Genomic DNA, 23,876 nt, shown 5'->3' with positions numbered 1-23,876 from the left:
TGCTGAAAAACCTAAAAGAATTGCAGCGAGCAGATGTGCAGGGGGACAGGGAGGGTGGTATAGGAAGTGGATTGGGAGCAATGGTTCCACTTTTCTGTCAGCTGCAGGCCACATTTTTTGCCCGCTCCCATTGGAGTCAGTTGATGTGCCTCTGTGTCCTGCTCTCAGGAGGAAGATCCAAGGTTTACCTTAGGCCCACACCTCTGCCTGCACTTGGCTTGCCATGACCCAAGGGAGCTGTGCTGAGGTGCTGCTGTCCTCCAGCCTCGTACATATGCCACCTCCAAATCCAGCTGCCAACCTCACTGGGAGCAACTGGAGGTCTCTAAGAGTGTCCTGTAGGAGCTCCCTACCAGGACTGCCATGAGCCCTGGCTGCACAGGAAAAGCAGCTGCATTGAGCTCTTCCTGCCTTAAAACAACACCTGTGGCTTTAGCAAACAGAACACTCACCCTCCCACACTGTATGCACACTTGGAGCCCTTCCATCAGTTTTACCCATCACTGGCAGTAAGCCCTTTGCAGGTGGAGCAGAGCCCATTTCTTCAGGGGAGATGTGAGCATGTGTGGGCCATGCTACCACTTCCAGCATCCAAAACACCAACAGTCTCAGGCAACGCCAGTTCCTGGGTACAAGAGAAAACATCATCTGTGGAAGGGGCCTGAAAAAGTCCCAACAGATGCAGCGTGTTCTGTTCTGGCTGGATCAAACAGGCTATTTCAAGGTCTTAATTTTTATTTTCATTTCCTTGAAATGGGTTTTATCTTCTATTACAATATAAGTAAAGGCTGAAGTTACAGGCTGGAAGTTTCACCAAATGTTCTAAAAATATACCCTATGGAAACCTAGGGGGGTTCAGTGTTTAGGAATAAAATCCTAACTGGAACTGTTGGAATTTCCCCCAGCACAGAAAAGCCCTGTTTCCATCAGCCCTATGAAAACTGTGGGGAAAAAAATATTTCAGAGGCAGCCACACTGTCTCAGATTTGATCTTATCTTCATCTTTCAGCTGTGGGAGTTGGCAGGGAAAATTGCCATGTACTCTGCTGGGATCTGAGATGAAAGAGAGAGTGAAGGTGCAGGATGTGACTGCCGTGTCCGTATGTCTACTGCCGACCTGGCTTCATGCTGCTGCAGGAAGCAACCTGGCCAGCCCAGTTGCTTGGAGATCTGGGTGCCTTGTACTCCTGCTCTCAGCATCAGCAATACCCCAAGGGCTGAGACCGTAATGTATACCCGAAGTCAGGGCTGTAGTGACAAGCGTGCTTCACAGACAGTGTTTTCAGCGAACACGGAGCTGCCTGGGGAGGCCACTGAGTCCCCGCTCACCTCTGGCTTTAGTGATGCTCCCAAGAGGCAGCCTGACTTGGGCTCACCAGTCCCGCTGATGAATTTGTAATCCGGATTAGCACATTCTGCCTCTTTTAGCCTAACGACCTATGCTGCTGTTACAAGATGACCACCAAAAAAGGAAAGGAATGCTTTTGCATCTGAGGCAAAGAATGAGCTTAGTGCACCGGGCAGCTGTGGTTTGGAGGTGGGGAGAGCTTTATAAGCCTGAGGACAGTGGTGCCTCTCCCCAGTGGGAGAGGAGGATGGAGGTGACTCCTGGAAGTCCCTCCATGACTGAATGAGTCATCAAGGAGCTGCGGCTGATTTACATGCCCTAAGGAAAGCCGATGCGAGTGCAGGCGGGGAATTCCAGGAGCTGTCTATCTCTGGAGCAGGCGACATTCCCTCCCCTGTCCCACTCCTCCTTCCAACTCCTGTGTCGTCACCCTGGTATGTGTCTGTGGGAGCTAAGTAACAGTTGAAACTCCCACCTCAAGGCTTCATAATCCTGGAATGAACTGCAGCAACGTGTTGCTCCGAAGGACACAATAAGCAGTCGGGAGCAGGAAATAACTGCCAGTAATCCTTCCCTGCATGCCCTTCCTGCTGCCGACCACGGGAACATGAAGGTTGTTTCTCTCCAGGTCCTGTTTGTGCTGAGGGTCCTATGCCTGGTGGCCCGGGCTGGAGGTGAGCCGCTGCTCTGCGTCCCTGCGGTCTCCCCAGCGGAGCAGCCACGTTCACACGGGTGAGGTGAAGTGCTCGGGGGGGGAGGAGAAGCAGCGCTGGATCAGGCAGTGGGCAGCAGGAGACCTTCGTGGGCTGTGTGAGATGTCATGACAGGATCAGGCTGGGTTTGAAAAGGGGCAGAGGGAGCCTACAGCAGTTATCATGGCAGCAGTGATCTCCAAGCAGCCCATGATGGCTTTTATCACTCCTGAGGGTAGGTGGGAAGAACGTCGGAGGGACTTTCTGATCATCCTCATTAGAAAAGAAGTATAATGCACTTCTTTTCCCCTTTTCCCATGTCCCCAAGGGATATGACATGGGGGTAGACCACAGCCTGTCCAGGGCTGGATGTCTGTCTGCACAGGATGCTGTGCTCCCATCACTGTGAGGCACAGGGGCACTCTGCTCTGGGGTGGGCTGGAGGATGGGGAAGAGGTGGGCACACTACTCCCTAGGCTGGTCTTGGTTTAAGATCTGTGGCACAGATCAGTAATTGCTGCCCCAGGTAGCAATTAAGCAGGGGGCATTGCTTCCAGGCTGTCAGAAAGCTGCTCAGCAGCAAAGGCAAATTTGGACTTTGCCCAGGACATAGGGATGATCTGTTCTCACCAAGAGAAGGGTAAGTGGCAAAAAGCCCTTAGGATATGTGCCCTGCTGCCACCAGACCAGAGACAGACAGGCAGCAAAGGCAGCTAGGGATGGAGCTTCTTCCTCTCCTCATACCTCTGTTCAGGTTCTCCAGATCTGGCATGAGTAAACTGGGCACAGGGACATCAAGCAGCTTACCCGGGCCTTAGAATCCACTGCCTGCTTTGTCACTGCCTAGCTCTGCTGCCCTGTGGCCAAGTGTCCATCTGCTCTGAAGTGATGGAATCAGATGGGCTCTGAATAAAGAAAGGCTGGTGGCACTCCTTGGCTGGGATCTCTTGAGAAACCATGCTGAAAAGCAAGTACCAGTGGCTCCCACGAGTGGTGCTTCTGAGCAGCAGTGGTTCTGGAGGAAAGTCTCTCAGGTCCCAGGTGTCCCTGCGGTCCCTTTGGCAAAGACTGAGATGTAGCCCAGAGAAGCAGGGTTGTGTGCCCCAGGAGGAGGAGGACAGCTAGGGTTGGCTTCATGCTCCCTCTAACACTGCTTTGTCCTTGAAAGGGGCTTTCCAAGCTCCTTGTCTTAGGGAAAAACACACCAGGAATTCCGCTAATTGCAGACCATTTGCATTGGTGCCCATAACTGGAAAATCAGTTAATGGTTATCAGAGGAGAAGGGCCTTTGGAAGCAGTCCCCAGCCACTCCCTGCCATGCACCTCCATCCACAGGGATGGCTCTGCCTCTCTTGTTGCTATGCCTGCTTTGTTGAACAGTGCTTCAGAAAGTGGGGGACACCAGCAGTATGTCCTCTGGCTACAGAGAGTTAATTGGGAAGCTGGTCTCCCCTGAACAGGTATACTTGACCCTACAGTGCCAGAAAACACATTATTGTGTGAACAAATGGCTTTGCTTTAGCATTACAGAGGTTGAAATGTGCTTCTGTAAAAGGGCCATGCGGGATTTGCTTGTGATTTCTTTGCAATGGGTTACCTCAGTAAATGGATCAAAAGAGCTGAGGGTGTTCCTGTTGTGATGTTCATTCTTGCTCCTGATGGCTGGATCATTCCCAAATGAACTGCATCAAATTCACCAAATTCATTTGGGAAACTGAGACAATATTTTGTAGAGACTGGCTGATCTAAACCAGCCTCCAGCTCCTTTCTTCTAAGAGGGGCTAAGATAAATCAGGGCTTTTTTAAGTAAGTCTTGACTCCTGGGATGTCAGAAACAAATTGCCAAGATGCGTTGTGCAACCTTGGCAAATGTGTTGTTAGAGGCTGGGGTAGGAGCAAGAGCAAAGGGTCCCTTGTGCTGTGACTGGCTTTCCCCCTTGAAGGGGTCAAGTGAGGTTTATTTTTACACTTCACAAAATTAAAACCCAATATTCTGGAGGAGATAGAAGAGATGTTTGGTGAGAAACTGCTGTGAAGCTGGGCTGCTGAAATATCTAATGGAGCAATGAAGCAATTCACCAAAATGTTCTTTCTCCGCAGCCTTTCTCTGAGTTCAGGTGGCATTCAGAGATCACATATAAGCAGAGAGGCAGGATGCTCACCTGGAGGGGAACTCCCACCAGAGGAATTGCTATGTCTGATCCAGAGAAGGAGAGGACAGGCCCTCTGGTCTGCATTGCCTGTACCAAGAGCCTGTTGGTGACAGTTTAGCAGGTCTTTTGGGGACGAAGAAATGCGTCTTCTGGGCACTATGCAAGAGCAGTCTTCCTGTGACCCAAAGAGGAGGGGACCTGCAGGACTAGGTCCTTGCACAAAGGTCCTCCAGGCAGTGCTTGTGGATCCTGTAAGGCAAGCTGCAGTGGTGGCCCAAGAGCCCCACAATTTTCACAGTGCTTTTTTTTTGTAGTTTTCTCAGCATTTTATTGCCTGTTTGAGTGATACAGAAACTTGTGGCCCTGATGGGATTTTTCTTCATCTCATTTTAGCAGGGATTGGAAACTTCATGGCAAGCTCTGGACTCCTGCCCAGAGAAGAGAAAAGAGAAACAGTGCCAGTTTTTATAGTAGCAGATAAAAAGCCAGTGTTTAATATGTTGAATACTTTATTTCAGGGCAACCTAAAGCACCTCTGAAGTGTTCAACTGAGTGTGGTGGTTTTGCATCTGGCATAGCAGCAAAGCGGATAAGGAGCTACCGCAGGACTGAGCCCCGCTGCACCAAACAAGCTGTCATGTAAGCACTGCCCCATCACCCAAACCCCGATTCAGCATCACCCTGTCATCCCATGCCCTTGCTTTGGAGCAAGGAGCAGTTGTGAAACCTTATTTGAAGGGTGGGTGGGTTTTTTTCACCTCATTTAAAGATCAGCAGCCTCCAAGTGAGATCATGGGCTCACACACAGAGTGAGGTGGGGATAAAGAGATGGGAAAAGGACTGACAGATGTACTTGTTGGCAGAAGGGGGCATTGGAATCGTAGAATCATAGGCTCACAGATGGCTTTTGGTTGGAAGGGAGCTTAAAGCTCATCCAGTTCCAGCACTTCAAGGGAAGCATGCAGGATGAGAGCTCACTATGAGAGCTTTCTATGAAAGCAGTTGTTTTCTCTGGAGACAGATTAAGACTTGGAGCTTGACTAAGGATGAATAAAGCTTCATTCCCCTTTAGGATAATTGTTGTTTTCAGCTTATCCTGAAACTGAGGCACTATTAAGACCATTTTGTTGAAGCCCAGAAGGTTGCTTCGAAGTGAACCCGCTGGGCTGACCTTGCAAAGTCTCATCTCACTCAGTAAACCAGAGGATTTTGTCTTCACATATGCTTGCCCATGGGCAACTGATGCTTGAGGAGCTTCCTGCCCTGAGCACTGGAGGCAAACACTGCATCCAAACATCAGGACAATGCTTTCAAAGGAGGAAGACTTCTTCTGGGAATCCCTTCACTCATGAGTAATGTTCAGCTGCTCAACATTCAGTCAGATCTCAGAGGCACCTGCTCTTCCTGAAATAAACAATCCATCCAGCCCCCGTGGTGTTTTCTATGGGCTTGAGAGAGACTGTTGCTGTCTGCATGCCTTCCCTGTCACGCTGATCATCTAAACCACTGTTTGCTTTATCCACTAAGTGATCCCTTTTTATTTTCAGATTTGTTACTCTGAAGTCTATAGAGATTTGTGCAGATCCAGAGGCAAAGTGGGTGAAGAAGATTGTAGAGAAACTGGACCAGAAAAAGGCTGAAGCCTCTCTGCTTTCACATGGTGCCACCTCAGCAGCAGCTCCAGAAGAGCCTGGTATTTTCCAGAAACATGTTGGCCTTACAGTAACAGCTCCATCTCAGGCTACTGCCCCCTCTGAAGTCAGTCCAGAATCAAACAGAGATTCCTTAAAATCTCCTGCGCCTTCAACAACTTCTTCAATAGGCATTGTCTCCAGCCAGCCCACCCCATTCCACAAGGCTCTTGTGCATAGTTTTGACAATGCTGTAGGATCTACAGAAGAACCTGTAGGGCATACTGCAAATGCTATGTCTGATGTTCGAGATGTGACTTCTCCTAGCTCAAATTCAGACCCCGTGGCCATTTCTAAAGGATCAGACCACCCTGTACTTCCTACAAATGAATCCCTGGATCCTGCAACTGCAAAAACCAATACACCAGACACTGATTATAGGGGTTCAGATACCCCCTCCATCCTGGACAGCATGCAAACTGCTTCAGTTCCTACTCTAAACTCTACAACTGCCACAGACAAAGGTCCTTCTGTCCATACCAACAAGGTTTTCAGTTCCTCTGTAGGTGCTTTTGGTACCACAACATTTGATTATTCATCGCCTGTAGGAAAGCAAGAGCCTTCAGATATGTTACTTTTCACTAGTCAAGCATTCTTAGGCGAAGCCGGAGTACAGACGACTACAGAAAGGCCAAATGCTCTGCCTCTTCCCACCTTCTTGTCAACATCTCAAATGCATTTTGTCATTCCAGTTTCTGTGGTGTGCAGTCTGATGGTTGGCAGTGTTGCTGCTGTATGGCTGTATCTAAAATTTGGAGTCATAAGAGATGAAATGTCAAGAGAAATGGTTCAGGGCTTGCTTTACGTGCAACAGAGACATCAAAATAATATCTATCCAATGGAAGTAATCTGAATGCTTTATGGCATGGATATTTTTGGCCCAAACCGTGTGTTACTGCAGATAAGTTTATATTGAGCTGGTGACCCGCCGGAAGGAAAGCAGGAAATAAAAATACCAGAGAAAACTGATTTTTTTTTTTTTCTTGCAGAGCAGAATGTAAAAAAAAAAATTAATCTTTGACCAATTTTGGAAATAAATTAGACCCTTTTTCCTTCTGGCACTGCTACATACAAAGGCTATTGCTGTTCTAGAGCTGCATGGTGGCTCTTTGCCAGGTGGTGGGCAGATGTGACTTTCCAAATCACTGTTGGGGATTATGCTGCATTTCATCATGGCCCAGCTGAGAAGATGTTGACTCACGCACGTTGCTGGGCTCAGGCTCAGCCACCTTGGGTAACTTTAACCAAATTAACCAAACCCACACAGCTTGCCCTTAACAAGCCCTCTGCAGCTGTTTTCTTTGCACTTCATTGGCTTCTTGGTCAGACCAAGATTGATGCCTGTGGTCAGCTGGGTGTTGGCTCTCCTTCAGCTAATCAAATAATCCATTTACTCTTGCTGGAGACATGAAGGGTGGCCTAGCTTTTCAGACTGAGGTGATGAAAACTGCATCTGATTTGGGGATTGAAAGTCTGTGCTTCATGTTCAGATTTCATGTTCAGAGGAGCTGGCAACCCACAATGTATCTCCTTGAAATCAGGCCACCTTTCTGGCTAACAGCTATGGGAATTTCTTCTTGTGAATTTAGTCTGAGACCTGTTTCTTGGCAAGTCAACTGCAATAAAACCCTTCTGCCAGCTGATGGGCCATGCCCAGCTTTGTGCAGCACTGGGGCAGGATAATGTGGATGAGCCTTTACAAATGGGGAAAAAACAAGAAGTCACCCAATAATTTTGCTGTTCTTATGATACCATTGGAGGGGCTTTGCTCTTCTCTGCAAGCACAAAAGCCAGGAAGTACACTCTTAGAGCAACTAAGGGCACTTCTGGATTTAGTCACCTAGAATTACACAGCAGATGTATCATCCTTCTGGTCCCATATTCTCTCTAGAAATAAGCATGTTTGCTGTCCACAAGAAAGGACAAAATGTCTTTTCCAGTATGAATTTTGCTGGAGTGTGCAAAGATCTTCACAATATGATGCTTTGTAGATAAGTTATCAAAGGTCAGATCCTCCTTTAACCAACCTCAGTGAATCAGAAGTATAAATATGCATGCAGAAAAAAACACATAGTAAGGAACATAATCAAAGCAAAAAGGACAGGCCAGCCGTAAAGCAGAGCTGGAGGAAGGTGGCCTATTAGATCCATCAGATTGCACCATCAGGGCATCCATCCAGCCCCGGAGGTGGGGAGGATAGACTGCAAAGGTGTTTGTTTTCTGCCATCATTCAATCCCTTATTTCTGTGTTTTGTTGACTTGAGAAAGGGGAGGCAGGGCTTGATCTCAGGCTTTGCAAGTGCAGAACACAATCAAATTAACTGTAATCAGGAATTTGGGGTGACAGCCCAGCTGTGTGACATTGGCTGGGGTTGACTTATCTGGAGGGTCAGTCAGGGGCTGTCAGTGGTCCCTGCCCTACTCCTGCACAGCTGAGCTCTCAGCCTTGCACCTTGTGAGGTCATGTCCTGTGGCATTATTTTTATATGAAGCACATAGAGAAGAAATGTTACTTTTGCAGTGAAGTTTTCTAGTGGCTTGAGTGTATGTAATGTCCTGTCCTTGCTACTGGAGCATTGTGGAATCAAGGCCTTTCTGGGAACACTGGAAAACATTGTGCCTTGTCTATTTTCTTGCTTGGCTTGGATGGCTTGTGCATATCCAAGGGAACTGGGTTGCTCTACAGGCACTACAGCAAATGGAACGGACACTTGTCTTGTCTGGCTACAGATGATGTCCTCAGCTGGAGGCAATGCTGGGAAGATGAATGAGCACCAAGTGATGTGATTGCTTCGATCAGTGTTTGTAAGGACACTATTCTGGTTTCAGCTTCAAGGCTTAAGGTGTCATTTGCTGTACAGTGTGGTGACTGTCAAGCTCTGATTCATTGCTGTATCATGTGTATCTGAGTGTGTGCACAAGATATCTGTTCTATATGTTTTTATAAAAGTAATAAGGTCTTTCTGTTAACTCTTGTCCTCCGGGTGTTCAGCCCAGGGCTGAATTCCCAAGCCTGGTCCCTGCAGAGCTTTAGAGATGCACGTGTGTGATTAAGCACCATAAGAGGTATCCCAGCATCACCAAGAGACAGCAAAGCAGGCACAGCTGATATGGCTGGACTATTGCTGCAGCCTTTTGTTGGACTATTGCTCCAGGCTGTTGCTTAAGGGCTTCAGTCTTGCCAAAAATTTGCAGAGAGTATGTTTTCTCACAGGGAATTGCATTTCCATCCTGCTAAAGCAGAACTGAATAAACAGCCAGGGTTTTGCTTTGTTTAAGCAAAGCTATGGCCAAGCAACAATCCATAGAAATCAAACATTATTCTCCAAGTGTGTTCTGTGAGGGAGTAAAAGCCCACGGGCTGAGCTGGAACCTCTCCCAGCCAGGGCTTGGGCTGCCCTTGTGTGTCCCTCTCTAGTGCTGGGAAGAGAGGTGGGAAAGGCAACACAATACAAGAGTGAATGCCCAGGGACTTGCCACTTTCACTTCTGACACATAGAGCAAGCACCAGCATGGGACCACCGTGGGCTGTGGCTCCTGGGGAGCACTGGAATGTGTGGACGGTCCTTTGTCCAGCTGGAGGCATATGCTCGCCAGCTTTGCTGCTGCTCCCCGGCTTCTCTAAGTCTGGCAGTGCAGAGAAAAGACCCTGTGCACAGGATGTCCAACCATGCACCTTCCCGTGCTCATCGTGGAGGTGCATGGGCTGCCACAGGTGTAGAATTTGGTCCAGGAGATAACTAATGCCAAGTCTGTCATGCTCAGGTGGGATAAGGCTTGTCTTCTGCAGCGACTGTGCCAGACACATGCTTCTGCCTCAAGGTTTCCCCACAGCCCGTGCGAGAGAGGGGGGCCACGGTCATGGCATGCCCCTTCTGGTCCCTTCCTGACCTTCGTTGTTTTACAGGTCCACACTAGTGCAACCCTCTCCACCACTTCATTATCTTGCTGTTTCAGTTGACCTTATGAGAACAAGGTATCACTGGGGCTTCACATAAGCTCACCTCCATGCCTTCACATCCCCACAGGATACATCAGATGGCACAGTGGCAGGCCTTGAGGGCACTAATTGGCCTTAATCACCCTGATAACCTTCACCTGGGGATGAGCACCTCCTCCCTCTGCCCAAACTCCAGGAGCCCCACTTACGCTCAGGCTTGAGTCTCTAATACCTGCTTTGGATTTGTTGTAAAGTGCTCGTCTGATATCCTGGCCCTGCTATTGGATAGACCTTGGACCTGTGCTGTAGGTTACTTGTCTCCTGGCTGGCTAGACTCTTTGGTGCTGTAGTCCTGTCTCTCTTCCCTTCTGTGGCTGGTGAGTGGATGCCCTAAGCCTCCCAAGTAGGTCATGGACCTAGTTTCTCACTTTGGTGTGTCTAGGACCATAGATAGGCCCTGTTACCAGCACCTGCTCTGCCACTGTGCTCAGACCCTGTGGGACCTCACTGGTGAGGACACTGCCTGTGGTGGGGTTATAGAATCACAGAATCCCAGCCTGGTTTGGGTTGGAAGGCACCTTAAATCTTGTCCAGTTCCAGTCCCTGCCACGGACAGGGACACCTTCCACTTGACCAGGTTGCTCCAAGCCCCATCCAAACTGGCCTTGAACACTGCCATGAATGGGGCAGCCACAGCTTCTCTGGGCAACCTGTGCCAGGGCCTCACCACCCTCACAGGGAAGAACTTCTTCCTGAGATCTCATCTCAGTGTCCCCTCTGTCAGGTTAAAGCCATTCCCCCTTGTCCTGTCCCTACAGGCCCTTGTCCAAAGCCCCTCTCCAGGTTTCTTGTAGCCCCTTTAGGCACTGGAGTTGCTCTAAGGTCTCCCCTTAAGGAGCCTTCTCTTCTCCAGGCTGAACCAGCCCAGCTCTCTCAGCCTGTCTCCAGAGCAGAGCTGCTCTGGCCCTTGCAACATCTCTGTGGCTTCCTCTGGACTCACTTGAGTAGGTCCACATCCCTTTTGTGTTGGTCACTTTTGGCTCATGGCTTGTCCCCTCTTACTGCTCCCTGCAGTCTGGACCTCTGCCATTGCCTTCTCCAAGCCCTGACTTGTTTCCAGGGTGATGTGTGAGGGGCACAGTTATTCCTGTGAAGCAGAGATCCAGCAGTCTCCATCCTCTCTGGTTTGAGACTTGCACTGTGATGTATGAAATGTCTGTTCCTGCTTGGCATGGTGGTTTTTCATGTGAAATGTTGCATCAGCATGCTGGTGCTTAGGCCATCTTCCCATCAAGCTAACTGCCACTGCTTTCATGATGCTGGCTTGGCAGAATGCACGATGCCCTCTTAGCTGCTTTGGCTCTCCAATTGCACAGCTGCAGTTCTGCTGTGTAGCTGTGGTTCTTCCATGATCTGGGTTTTCTTAATCTCCACTTTTATGAGGATTGTGTCCCTGTTCACCTCACTGCAAGGGCTGCTCTTGCAGCTGAGCTCCCCCTTGGGTAACCAAGAGAGGCTGTGGGGACTCTCCAGGGTCATACCCCTTCAGTGACCATCTCAGGTGACAGAAGTGAGCAACAAGGCTTCACATCATTGCCTTTGCCTCTAGGAGCTCAAAAAAGGTCAGGGTTGAAAAAAGGAGGCTAAAGTCCTCACCTAACATCCTTGTCTTTGAGTGCTACCTGACACAGAAACCTCTCCAGCACAGTCTCCTTCAGGAGCAGCAGCTCCTCCTGACACCCCAGATCCAACCTTTACTTAACCTCCACTCAGTTGATCAACCTCATTGGAGAAAAAATGGAAAAAAATCTCCTTTTCCAGTGCATTTGAAAAATGCTCAAAAACCAGCATCACAAACTGGTTTTGTTTCCTTAGTGAAGTGGCTGCTTCCCATTCAGGTGTATCCTCCCTCCTGCTTCTCTGCTTGGCTGTTGTGGTGAGGGTTCCCTACCTGGCCATGGTGGATTTCTGCTCTGTCCCCTGTTCTGGTGGGTAAGCTTGCCCAGTAATTTAGTGCAGATAATCCCCTGGGAAAGGGCTTCTGGACATGTGCCTCCTGCAATCTCTGTGTCTTGTGGCACCAGGGAAGATTTACTTACTGCACAGGATGCGGTTTGGATCATCAGCTTCCAGTACTTGCTTGTCCCCAGTGTCCAGCTGTAGGAAGCAGGCTTTGGAAGAGACTTTTGTTTTCCTCTTTTCAAATTGTCTTTCCAGGATGTAGGACATGGCACAGTCCTACCTGGAGTCACGGTGAGCACTGACTCCGGGAAGGAATGAGAGCATTACTTTTGGTTTGTGATTTCATCCTGAGTCAACCAGAGCTTCAAAATGGAGCTGGGGAGACCCTTGAGTGAGCACCATAAAGACTTATGAAGGGGCTTTACACTCAGAAAGCTGAGGTTTAAATAGCAGAAAACCTAGAATGTTTCATATTCTAAATGGAGAAGATTCAAAGTGACTGGGTAAGAAGATAATAGTGAAAAGCTTATTCCTAACCATCCCACTGCCTCCCTGGGGACAGGTTTCAGACACTCGGTGATGCTCAGCCAATACCTCTCCTGCCGTGGCAGCCCAGCTTCCTCTGCAGTGCATTCCTGAGCAGCACAGTGCCAGTGTGGCTGTTGTTGAGCACAGCTGGGTGTGCTCGGTTACTTGCTGAGAGCCTATTTCCAAGCATGAAGCATGTTCTGCCCGGCTCTTTCCTCCCTCCACTGGCACGATTTCTGGCAAAGGCTGCACATGAGGTGCCATCAAGCTTTCCTCCTCTTCCTCCTCTTGCAGGATCAAGAGGACACTGTTTTCTGTTTGGTTTCTTTTTGGGTTGGTTGGTTTGTTTTTAAATGTAAACAAGCAAATTCTCCAGAGCCCAGCCAAATGAAGGCGGATCTTGGCCCAGCAGTGGGGCTTTCCAGCACTCATCAGTTAATGACAGCACATTAGACTTTCCCTTCCCAAAAAGTAAAAGAATAAACATCAGAGGGTCTCCAGGGAATTGTGAATTGTCTGGCTGCAACAGTGATGGTTTGAAGACCTGAGAAATGGGAAGCAGAACATCCCAGGCCGGACCTTCTGCCAGACAAGTAGGCACAACCCTGTAGAAGAAGGCCCCCACTAGTAGTTTTAATTCTCAAGGTCTTCTCCATACAGAGTAGTCTCTTCCCTGATCCTAGCTGCAGGGAGCTCCTGTACTTGTTCAGCCACCAGGGCCGTCCACCCAAAGCACCCTCTGTAAATGGAATGATTGGGTGAAGCCCCAGGCCATGGGGAGACAGGAGACATGCCATGGTCTTGCAGCAGATCCATCCCCAAAATCATTCTGTGTTGATCAGGGTCCAGCCCTCAGGTAGTGGCTTTGTCCCAGGCATGGTTAAGGCAGGCTGTGAGCTCCCTTGGCCTGTGACTGCAGGGGAGCACGCATTCTCCCAGCTTTAGGACATCTGCCATGGGTATGACAGCATCACGCCACCTGCACTTGGTGGCCCTGATCCTGTGCACACCACAGGCAAGAGAAAAATGCATCATGAGGAGCAATATGGCCCATGTCCTCAGCTCAGTGTTGCCAGTTCGGCTGCAGCTGAGAGCACTGTGGTCACCAAAAGGCTATGTGCTGGGATGGTCTTGTGGGATGGGAGGCTGCATTGGTCCCAGGAGCCATGGCCCAGGTCTGGGGAGAGGCTCTTGTAGAGGTACACAAGTCTGCAGGAAAGGAGCCCCAGGCAAAGCAGAGGTGGGAAGGTGGCTGAGAAGGGAAGGAAGCACCCACAAAGTGGGAGAAAGGAAAGATGCTTTTCGGGATCAGCAGGAGGGCATGAGTTTATTACAGCCCAGGGAGACACTGAGTTACTGGGCTGAATGCACACAGGAAGGAGCAGAACTGTCCAGAAATGCTTTGGTTTTAGTCTTCTGGCTGCTACACAGCATAGATGGCCTCATGCTAGCTCCTCCTGGGCTAAGCTATGCTTCTGAGATGAAGAGACTCCATCTCTCCACAGGACTTGAGCAAAAGCACAGCAGCTACAGGCATCTGAGTGTGTATTTTAATCATGTCTGCTAGGCTGGGAAGAGCTTTGTCATACCCTGCCTAAGCTCCTTGAGCCATAGTCAGCAGATGTGTCTCCGACTGCAGCTGGGGTTAAGGGGACCTGGGAATGACCAGGGCATTTCTCAGCATTGGGTGGGTTTCCCCAAGCTTTTAAAAACGCGTTCAGGGATGATGCAGTCCCAAGCATAATGCCCTGCTCCAAAGGGGCAGAGGGGTGACAATGTGAAGAAGGGCTTGAGGTGCCCCCTTGAGTAGCTCACAGCGGATGAGGGGGGACTATGGTGCTGAGGGATCTGCATGGGATGCTGCTGCTCCATACATCCGCTTACAGCCTGGAAAAAACTAGGCAATGAGACAACAAGCTTCAGAGAAGGGGTTGTGCATGCCTGGATGCTTGGCAAGGAGCTGCAGAAAGGGTCTGGTGCTCTGAGTGGCTGAGTGAGGAAGGGAAGTTGAGCACAGTGTGGGGAAGCTGTCCCCAGATTAGCACAGAGAAGCTGACCACCTTTCTGCAGGTCCCCGAAGGCTTCAAGTCTGTGAATGGAGGAAGACGTTGGAAAAACACCTTAGAACTGTGGACACCAGCTTTTCCTTCCACTTCTCTCAGCCTGGTTCAGCCTCCTGCCCCGAAGCCAATGGACTAAGCCAGCCTCATCTGCAAGAGAGGGCTTGACAGCACCCCCTTCTCCCTTCACCCCATGCTTCCCATCTATAAACAGAGATGTTTGGTGGAAAGCTTGTGTTCCTCTCCATAGGAACAGCATGGAATGCAATGCAATTTCTGGTGTCATTTGACATCTTGCAGCTTTTGAGCCACAGAGGGCTGATGGCAGCAGTGGTCACTGTGTTTTACTTACACTTCCTGTCGAGTTCAGAAGCCATCCAGCCAACTCCAGCACGTCTGTGTTTGCTCTGGGGCTAACAAGTGGCTTTGCAGGGAAAGTCAGGCTTTGCCTTTCCTGCTGTCACAAATCCTCTCTATGTGGGTTTGAGAGCCCACTTGTGTTTGGGTTTATGCCTCTGCAGAGGAGGATTTCACTTCCCTTGCACACCCTGTGGCTTTCCCTCAATGTAGAACATTCTTTCTAGATATCACCAGAGTCAGTAACCCTGAAGATTCCACGTGATGTGGAAATCCTCTGGGTCAAAGGAAACCCACAGGGCTTTCACTTGAAGTTGGTCAAAATTCTTTGGAAAAGGCTTACTGTAGCACCACCTTGCCTGAGCTCACAGCTGAGCTCCAAGGAGGAAGGCAGAGCAGCACCCTTGAGGAAGAGCACTCACGCTGCCCCCATGCTCAATGCAAGGATGGTCCTGGTGCTCACCACACTATTCACCCTTTCCCCGTGCTCTGATGCAGGTAAAGCTCTTCATGGGCCCCTGCTGTGGGTCAGGGCTGAGGGTTGTCCTGTTGGGGAGGTCTGCACACTGAAACTGCACACAAGAAACTGCAGCGTGAAGCACAGACAGTGCTGAGGGCAAGAGGAACAACTCCCTGGTGGGGCTAGCAGCATCCCAGAAGCTGGTGCCCAGTTGTGCAGGGCTCTGGGGAGTCAGTGCCCATGGGGATGGGCTGCAGAGGTCCTCACTGCTGAGGGTGGGCACTAACTCCCCAGAGCCCTGCACCAGAATGACCAGCTGGGCACCAGCTCCTGGGGTGCTGCTGGCCCCACCCGCATGCTGAGCACAGCCACCAAATAAAGGTTTAGTTCATGTGGTGGTAGCATTTCTCCTCCTGGCCCCAGCAACTGTGCTGCTGCCTGTTCTGTCGAGGCATGGAGCCAGCCAAGGGGCTGGGGTGCAATGGGAGCTCTTCCTGCTGCCTCCCCGGGAGCCCCAGGAGGTAATTCAGTTTGAGGAAACCTTTGAAACCATCGCCTTTACTCTCCAGGGCCATAGAGAGACCCTCTTTTCTTGGTCTTGGTGCCCTCTCCTGGCAGCTATGGCATGGATGCAGCACCTACCCCAGGGCTCTGTGCGGGGACGTCCAGCCCGGCACTGTGCAGGGGGTGAGCGCAGCGTGCCCGGGATCCCAGCGCCTCACCTCCAGCCTGTTTTTCAATCCGCCTTCCCAGCATTGGCTCCTGACAGAGATGTGCCAGCATATAACCAGCATCATCATAACTTCAGCCCTAGCTTAACCCATTGAAAGGTCTCTTGCCCTGTCCCATGGTTTATGTGGGTCCCTGCCATCTCCATGGTATCCAGTACAGTGGAGCTTGGGCCATCCTTCAGAGCTGACTTCTCCAACCAGCACAGACCTCTGCATCTGCTGTCACCTGTGGATAGGAATAGCAACGGGGCTGTGAGGCTATGATGTGCATTAGAAGCCTCCAACAGAGGGTACAGACCCAGGACTGGAGAAGTGCACCTGTCTGGGACAGTGGTGGTGGGTTCTATGGGAAGATCAGGGTAACCCAGGATCAGCTGTCCTAGAAGACCTCAGCACAGCTGGCAGGGGAGGGCTACAAGACAGAGTGGAGACCAAGACAGACTCTGGAGACAGGCTGAGGAGAAACTTCCTGTTCAGCCTGGAGAAGGCTCCATGGAGACCTCAGAGCAGCTCCAGTGCCTGAAGGGGCTACAAGAAATCTGGGGAGGGGTTTTGGACAAGGGCATGTAGGGACAGGACAAAGGGGAATGGCTTTAACCTGACAGAGGGGAGACTGAGATGAGCTCTTAGGCAGAAGTTCTTCCCTGTGAGGGTGGTGAGGTGCTGGCACAGGGTGCCCAGAGAAGCTGTGGCTGCCCCATCCCTGGCAGTGTTCAAGGCCAGGTTGGACAGGGCTTGGAGCAATCTGGTCTAGTGGAAGGTGTCCCTGCCTGTGGCAGGGGTTGGAACTGGATGAGCTTTAAGGTCCCTTCCAACCCAAACCAGGCTGGGATTCTGTTATTGAAGAGTTGGTTTTCTTTGGCTTTAATTCCTTTTTTCTACATCCATTTCCATTGCCATCAGCTTTCTCTTTGTTCTGGAATTGCCCACTGCTTAGACATACAATCTCAGCACAACCAGTAATGAGTTGAACAGACATGAGGGTTAATACTATAGCCGTTAGCCCTATACGTAACGGATTTGAACAACATTTTAAGTACACTTGCAAACCATGCCTGGTGTCAACCTCCCCCAGAAAAAGGGGTGGGTTCTGAATGTTATGAAAAACTTTTAGGTGGCTTTGGATTGTCATTACATCTGTTTCTATTCTTCTGTCTTGTTCTACAGGTGTTAATGAGAGCACAAACCCCTCCATTGGCCTCTAATAGATCATCTAGTGCTAATTGGCTTTGTATCAGCACTTGAGATCTAAATTTGACCTCTATTTGTAAGGTCTTTCTGCTGTATGGCCTCTACCATACAGTTTGTTATGCTATTTTCCTTGACACATTGCCTTTTCCAATTCTCTTGTTCCAAGCCATAGCACTGGAAGAAGGCTCTGGTGAATTTCTGAAAGCTGGTTATTGTTACAGTTTTGCCTTTGCCTTTTTTGGCCATGGTTGGTGGTGATGAAGGTTTCATCTAGAGAGGGCTGCATTCAACAATAGTGAGGTTGCAGTTGTTGTAGACATCAATAAAATCATGTGCACAGCCTGTGCCTCCTCTTCTCTCTACACAGATGGCTCCTGCCTTTGCACTTGCCTAACCAGGAAACCTGGGGGAGGCCTTGGAGCTCCCAACATGGGGAGGAGACTCTGCCATTGGTGGGGATGGCCTGGGATTTTGCTGGGAGCACCCGAATGTGGCAGTTTGGAAGGGGCTGGAGAAGACTGAAGCAAAGCTCAAAGGTCCACAGCTGGGGCACTGATACCAGGGGAAAGTCCAGTTCTCCAGAGAGCCTCTTGGGACCTCTCCAGGCCTTCAAATACCCCACATGCACTCATTTGCTTTATGAGGAACAGATAGTGGAGGCATTTACTAATGCTTCTGGTGGGGCAAGGTTAATTAGCTAGCGAAAGGGACAGTGGCTGTGTGCCTCAGATGAGCCTGAAAAGTGAGCTCAGAGCTTGGCATATGAAGATTTCTACGTGAGATGTTGGCTGGAGAAAGCCATCAGATCAGCTCTCCCTTAATTACAGCCCTTTGCTTTTAACCAATGTCTGGGAGGTGGTGTGACCCTGGTGGCTTGTTGGGCTCGAGGGTCTGTACACTGGGGAGGAGCTGCAAAAGTGCAGGCTGGGGGATGCAGAAGCTGTGGAAGGGGGCTCAGGGACTGTGTATCAGGTGTCTTCTCCCTGCAGAGACCTTGCCTGAGGAAAGTGTCATGAGAAACCAGCAGTGCTGTGCCCAGTTTTCCATGCCCACCTGCTACTGTGCCAGGTCACCAGACCCAATGGCCTGCGGACCATCCTTCCAAAACACAGTCATAAGCACATTTGATTTGTTTCCTTCTCCTTTCTTCTTCTAGTGAAGTCACACAAGCATGAAATAATCTTCAAAGAAGTCCATTTCCACCTGTCTCTCCTTCAAGAAGCCCTGCCTCGCCTCATTCCCAAGCCACAGCCAGGTCCTCTCCCATGCTCCCATTCAGTATCATCCTTTGTGGGTTCCCACTAGGTCCTCACCCCCTCTTTGCAGCTACATCTCACCTTGCCAGGAAGCAGGTCTTTGCTTGGAAGCTGGGCTAATGTCCACCAGTACTGCATGGTGCTGCCCTCGGGGTCCTCTCTGGGGTCTGGGATGACACTCTGACCTTCCCATGTCAATCCCATCACTGGCATGGGAGCTGGAGGCAATGCTTGGCCTCAGTCTTGGGCTCAGACACAGACACTCCACTTCCTTTGCCCCATTTCCTCCTCTTCTATAAAGTCCCCTGAACCCACCAAAAACATCTCTGTCACCACTTGCTCTGGGATCCCTCCTAGTTTGGTCCAGTGTGGCTTTTTCATCCCATCCCATCCCATCCCATGTTGAGTGCTTCAATGCCTAACCCAATGCCCTTGGTATGGGCAGGGTGGTTGGGGAGGCTTGTTTGGAGGGGACTCATCAGTCACTCACCTTTGACAACTCAGGCAAACCAGCTAAACCTGTCACTGACCTGCAGCTGCTTAGAGATTTTGTGTTGTCTCTCCTGATAGAAATGAAGAAGAAAGCATTAGACTTGACATTTTGTCATCACAGAAAGCTTGTTTATAATCTGCTTTCCTGAGTAAATTTCGCTTCCCCTGAAGCCTCCTGGAAGCCCCTCTCAGCCCTGTGGCTCTTTCGCAGAAAGCAGAAGTGGCCACCCCACTCCTCACCCTCTTCGACCCACCACTGGATGTGCTGCCAGAATAAACGACAGAAATCCCCTTGTCTAAGAGGCTTCTTAGAACGTGTCTGAAATTTGGGGAAAAGTGGTTAAAGTGGGTGGCATGCAGAGGTTAAATTACAGCGTGGTGAGAGCCAAAGGCATAGACACAGGGCAAGGTAGCACAAGACAGGACGGAGGAAGAGCCCTCGCGCTGCCACCATGTTTGCTGCAAGGACAGTCCTGCTGCTCACCCTGCTCCTCACTTTCTCCCTGCACCACATCACAGGTAAGGCACCCCATGGGCCACTGTTGCAGGCTGGGTTCAGCCTGTCCCCAGTGGGGAGGTCAGGGCAAGAAACCCTGGTGGGAAGCATGGATGGTGCTGCTGGCAGGAAGTGCACCCCCCTGGCCAGGGTGGGGCGGCACATCCTGGGGTGCAGGGAAGGATGGAGAGGGTGCTGAGTGACCTCAGCAAAGCCGACCCTGCAGAGATGCTGCAGGAGCTTGGAGGAACCTCTGACAGCCGTTTCCCAGGTCTCAGCTGGATGAGCAAGTGCTTGGACGTGGGGGAGCCTGTTGCAGTGGTTTGGAGACTCCCAAAATACCTTGCAAATTGTGACCCCAGCCTGGAAACCCCCAATACCTCTTCTCCAGGCTGGGCACCCTGACCTCACCATACACTGCAGCAGTGTGGGCTGTGGTCTCACGTTCCCCTCCCCACTACTGTCCACGTTTCCCATTCCTGTGCTTGCTGCCACAAAGGGAAAACAATCCATGCTGTGGAAGTTGCCAAGAAGCTCCACAGCCCCCATCACATATTCAATATCCTGCAGCGTAGCTGTCTTGTGATTCAGTTAGGGCATTCACATCTCTCCTTTCCCTTGACAGCCCACACATTGCCCAGAGAATGCTGTGACAGGTACGCACGGAAAACTGTCCAACATGTGAAGAGCTTCTACAAGACTCCCCAAGGATGCCATCTGTCTGCAGTTGTGTGAGTACTCTCGGGGTCTGCACTGCAGCACAGCTGAGCTGAGAGCTAAAGCAGCTTCTTCCATCCCTACCAACTTGTCTGTGCTACCAGCTTGGTCACAGCTGGTAGCACAGAGCTGGGCAGGGCTGTGGTAGGAAAACAGTTCTGTGGGGTGGACAAAAGGGGAAAAAAACTTGGTTTTGGTGCTTTCTGCTAATGCCAGTGATTTGGGAAGACTCAGACATAGACCATCAGCCTGAGGAGGGCACAGGCTGTTGGAGATGGCTTCAAGCTTCCATCCAGGATGGGGCTGCACACAGGGAGGGGAGAACTAGTGCCTGGGAAACAACAGCTCACAGTTCATGTTTTTACTCTCTTTCCTCATTTTCTCAATGCAGGCTTGTGGCTGCCAGTGGTGACAAAGTCTGCGCCAACCCCAAGAAGCCCTGGGTGAAGAGAGCCATAGAAAAGCTTCAAAGGAAAAAATGAAATCCCCCTTCTGCTGCCCACCATCTGACCTGCCCATCCAGTCCTGTCTCTGGAGGAAGCTGACAGTGCTCGTGGCACTTCTCCAAAGGGTCCCATGGCAGTGGGCACCATCACTGCAGGTGGAGCCAGCCCAGACCATTCCAGGACCAGTGTAATGGTGGCCACCAAGTTGCTCCGCTGTCACTGCCCTGCCAAGATGTACCCAGTGGAGCAAATATTTATAATAAATATATAAATATAGTACTAAAGACTCATTGCCACAAGTTGCTCTTTGAGTTTTTTTCTGATTCTTCAGCCCAAGGACACATCCTGCAAGCCCAGGGCATGGTGTGATTTAAAGCCCCTTTTGCCACGGGCTCATGTTTCTTCAAGCTTGGTGCAAACTGTGCCGGATCACTGCATCCTGCTTTGGGAATGTCATGGTGGGGCCAGGTCTTGACCCATGGGTGAGGTTACCCTTACCCATAGGTAAGTCTGCTTGTCCTTACAGCACACTCTCTGGCCTCCTAGGCATTGCAGGCACTCCAAAATTAGGTGGTTGGAGTGGAGGGTTTGAGGAGAAGATCTAGGTCCTTTATCAACTTCCAAATGTGCTGGTGGCTGCTGCAAAGTGAGGCAGATAAAAACCAATGTCTGCAGTGCCCACAGGGTGAGGATGCAACCCCCTGAGTGGCAAGTGTCATGGACTGATCCTTAGGCTAAAGCCTCATCAGTGTTTCATGCTCACGACTAGAAAACAAGCAGGGCTGTTATTTTCTAGAGTACTGAATGTAGGCAGAGGACAGGAAAAACCCATCCCATAGATCTTAAGCACCATGGGATGATGCAGCAGTGGAAAGCTGAAGCAGAATCAGATTTTTGGGGACAAACATCTCGTGGGTAGCTGTTTATAGACATAAAGCTCCCAAGTTACACCTTGGAAGCATGTAACACCGATGGCTGTGATGGCCAAGTTGTCTTCTGAAAGGAAAAGTGGATCTGGACCATATGTAATGCAAAGGTAGTAAGCTCATGGATAGAAAGCCCCAGCCTGTATTTCAGAGACTCTTTCATCATTTCCCTTACTAAGCAGCCTTTCCCAATCATTCACAGTGGAGGGCTGCAAAGATGATTTCCTCCATTTGTTTCGAACACTGCTGCAAATCAAAACCACACAGGCCCCCAAACAGAATATTACAAGTGGAGAACACAATGCTCAAGGAGAAAAAGCAATTCTTGCAACGGCACACTGCTAATCTGAAGTTTCTGACCTACAGCAAGAGCTGTGTTGCCGAAATGTGGAAGGTGTTACAAGATGCTGTTCCCAATGAGAGGTGAAAATGTTGAGAAGCCCCGTGCATGGGGCTGACAAAGCACACGGCTCCACACTGGCTCTTGCACAGGGATGTGTATTTTAATAAAAATAATTCTGTCAATATACAGCAGACTGTCAGTTTCTTTACCATAATTCCAGTATATTTTCATAGGCTTTTTCCCAGTTAAACCTCCCCCCTCCCCTTTTTGAAGTTTTCATGCGAAGCGTCAGATAACTTAATTCACAAATACTACGCTTAAACTGAACTAATGTGCACAATTTGTGTAATGTCCATTTAGGATGTACCAAAGAGAAGACTCCCCCTCTTGCCTCTGTAGGCGATGAGGGGATCTGCTCCATCACAGCCCAATGGTGGCCGCTCATCAAGGGCTGGTTGGAAACCTGCAAAGACCTCACGGCCCATGACCCAGCTCAGCATTTCACACCTGAGTTTTGAGCAACCAGCAGAAGAGAGTTTAACTGCATTGTGGGTAGGTCTTGGGGCTTGAACATGATGGTGCTGGCAGCCTCTTCCTGCCTGCCCCAGCTGGAGAGCTGTGAGGAATGTGCACAGGTAGGACCGAGAGTCAATCCCCATCAAAGGCATGTGCAGAGTCCTTGGTCCGGAAGTCACCACACATATATTTTTTAAAGTTTTCTTTACAATCCTGATTATCCCCAGAGTGGCTGCTTCTCCTTTCTCCACGTTTGAGCCTGTGAGGAGCCCAGCCTGTAAAACCACCCTGTGCTCCCACCTGGAGGAAGAATGCAGCTAAAGTTCTCCCAGGCAAAGCAGTCAGAGCACATGCCTGGACCCGAGTGGAGTGTCTGTCTGGCCAGAGGAAGATCAACAAGGAGCAGAGGTTTGCATGGTCTCCCGGAACATTTCCGTAGTGATGTGTGTGTAAACCCCACACAGGATTTGCTTCCTGCTAGCACAAGATAGTTAAGCCTCCCTCTTGGAAGAAAACCAGCTGGCAGGACGCACTCCTTAAGCCAGGATGAACCCTTGGCTTGCTGGGCTCTGAGCACTGGTGTGGGATGCAGGGAGAGAGGCAAACATGCCACATTCACTCATCCATCCCCTGCCACTTCTTGTTGCAGGGCAGGATGGTGGAGAGCAGCTAGTGCTTCCTCTGGAGGAGGCTGCTGGGCTCTCAACCACTCCCCTTTCCTTCCCAAATCTACTCTAACATACACACACACACGGCCCACCAACACTACCTCGAGCTCTCTGACCCACACAGCAGATGGGACATGACTCACAGACAAATTTTGCTTCTGTCTGGGAGCTGCTGGACTGGAGGTCCCTCCATCACTCAGTTTTTTGAGGGCAGAAGGGTCCCAGCAGCACACAGCACATCTCCTGTCATGGCCCCTGAACCGTTGTGCAATAACATCTAGGGATGGATATGTACAGCTGGAGCCCCACACCAGCTCTCTACAAGAGACCTACTCCACTGTGGATGCACAACTTGGGCTGCTGTAACACTGGCAGGGTTTGAAGGAAGCTATTCCTTCTGGGTGTACCAGGACCACCTTTTCAATGAATATGTTCCTTCTCTCATGCTGACCAGCTCCATGGGACTGAAGTGTGATGGACCTCTCTGCCTGTTGCCCCATGGGGCAGCTGAACTCTGCACACTGCTTCTTCATGGGAGGCACTTCCCAATACCAAACCACAGCAGCATCACAGCAATCCAACAAGGTTTGCTTTGCTGGAGGAGACAGTTCATCATCCCTGATTCCTAAGGAGGAAAATGATAAATTCAATACTCAGAGCTAGTTACACCAGCTCTGGTTGTTCCAGTTGTTTAAGGAAGCCTCAAGAACAAAGGTATTTAAAGAATGGTAAAGACACCTTGGTAAGAGTGAAAAATAAGGACACAGCTCAAGGACAGGTTGAGATGTCACTGAAAAAACAGAAGGAACAAGGAAGCAAATGGCAAAATGCCTGGTATACATGGCCAAAAGGAACAATGCTCCAAAGGGGCCCATTCTCCACACCAGTCACAGCTGCATCTCC

General features: G+C 50.1%; 2 protein-coding genes across 2 annotated transcripts; both read left to right on the top strand.

The window, feature by feature from the left end:
- Positions 1-1,680: 1,680 nt before the first annotated feature.
- Positions 1,681-8,834, top strand: LOC133265133 (uncharacterized). The gene is made up of 3 exons (XM_061445390.1): positions 1,681-2,022; positions 4,712-4,832; positions 5,741-8,834. The coding sequence occupies exons 1-3, from the start codon at positions 1,956-1,958 to the stop codon at positions 6,735-6,737; spliced, it is 1,185 nt and encodes a 394-aa protein (XP_061301374.1). The 5' UTR covers positions 1,681-1,955; the 3' UTR covers positions 6,738-8,834.
- A 10,430-nt stretch (positions 8,835-19,264) lies between these two features.
- On the top strand, positions 19,265-20,572 carry CCL22 (C-C motif chemokine ligand 22). Its single transcript, XM_061445389.1, has 3 exons — positions 19,265-19,380; positions 19,983-20,088; positions 20,466-20,572. The coding sequence occupies exons 1-3, from the start codon at positions 19,314-19,316 to the stop codon at positions 20,554-20,556; spliced, it is 264 nt and encodes an 87-aa protein (XP_061301373.1). The 5' UTR covers positions 19,265-19,313; the 3' UTR covers positions 20,557-20,572.
- The last annotated feature ends 3,304 nt before the right edge of the window (positions 20,573-23,876 follow it).

The sequence above is a fragment of the Pezoporus flaviventris genome, unplaced genomic scaffold, assembly GCF_033815535.1.
Source record: "Pezoporus flaviventris isolate CSIRO_AGI_PZ_B2104156 unplaced genomic scaffold, CSIRO_AGI_Pfla_v1 ptg000004l, whole genome shotgun sequence".
Classification (NCBI taxonomy): Eukaryota; Metazoa; Chordata; class Aves; order Psittaciformes; family Psittacidae; genus Pezoporus; species Pezoporus flaviventris.
This window is presented reverse-complemented; position numbering and strand designations above follow the sequence as displayed.

Excerpts from the sequence above, each read along its gene's own strand:
- LOC133265133 (XM_061445390.1), top strand. The coding sequence starts at position 1,956 with ATGAAGGTTGTTTCTCTCCAGGTCCTGTTTGTGCTGAGGGTCCTATGC. Across the intron at positions 2,023-4,711 it reads CCTGGTGGCCCGGGCTGGAG|GGCAACCTAAAGCACCTCTG; the intron begins GTGAGCCGCTGC and ends ACTTTATTTCAG. Across the intron at positions 4,833-5,740 it reads TGCACCAAACAAGCTGTCAT|ATTTGTTACTCTGAAGTCTA; the intron begins GTAAGCACTGCC and ends TTTTATTTTCAG.
- CCL22 (XM_061445389.1), top strand. The coding sequence starts at position 19,314 with ATGTTTGCTGCAAGGACAGTCCTGCTGCTCACCCTGCTCCTCACTTTC. Across the intron at positions 19,381-19,982 it reads CTCCCTGCACCACATCACAG|CCCACACATTGCCCAGAGAA; the intron begins GTAAGGCACCCC and ends TTCCCTTGACAG. Across the intron at positions 20,089-20,465 it reads TGCCATCTGTCTGCAGTTGT|GCTTGTGGCTGCCAGTGGTG; the intron begins GTGAGTACTCTC and ends TTCTCAATGCAG.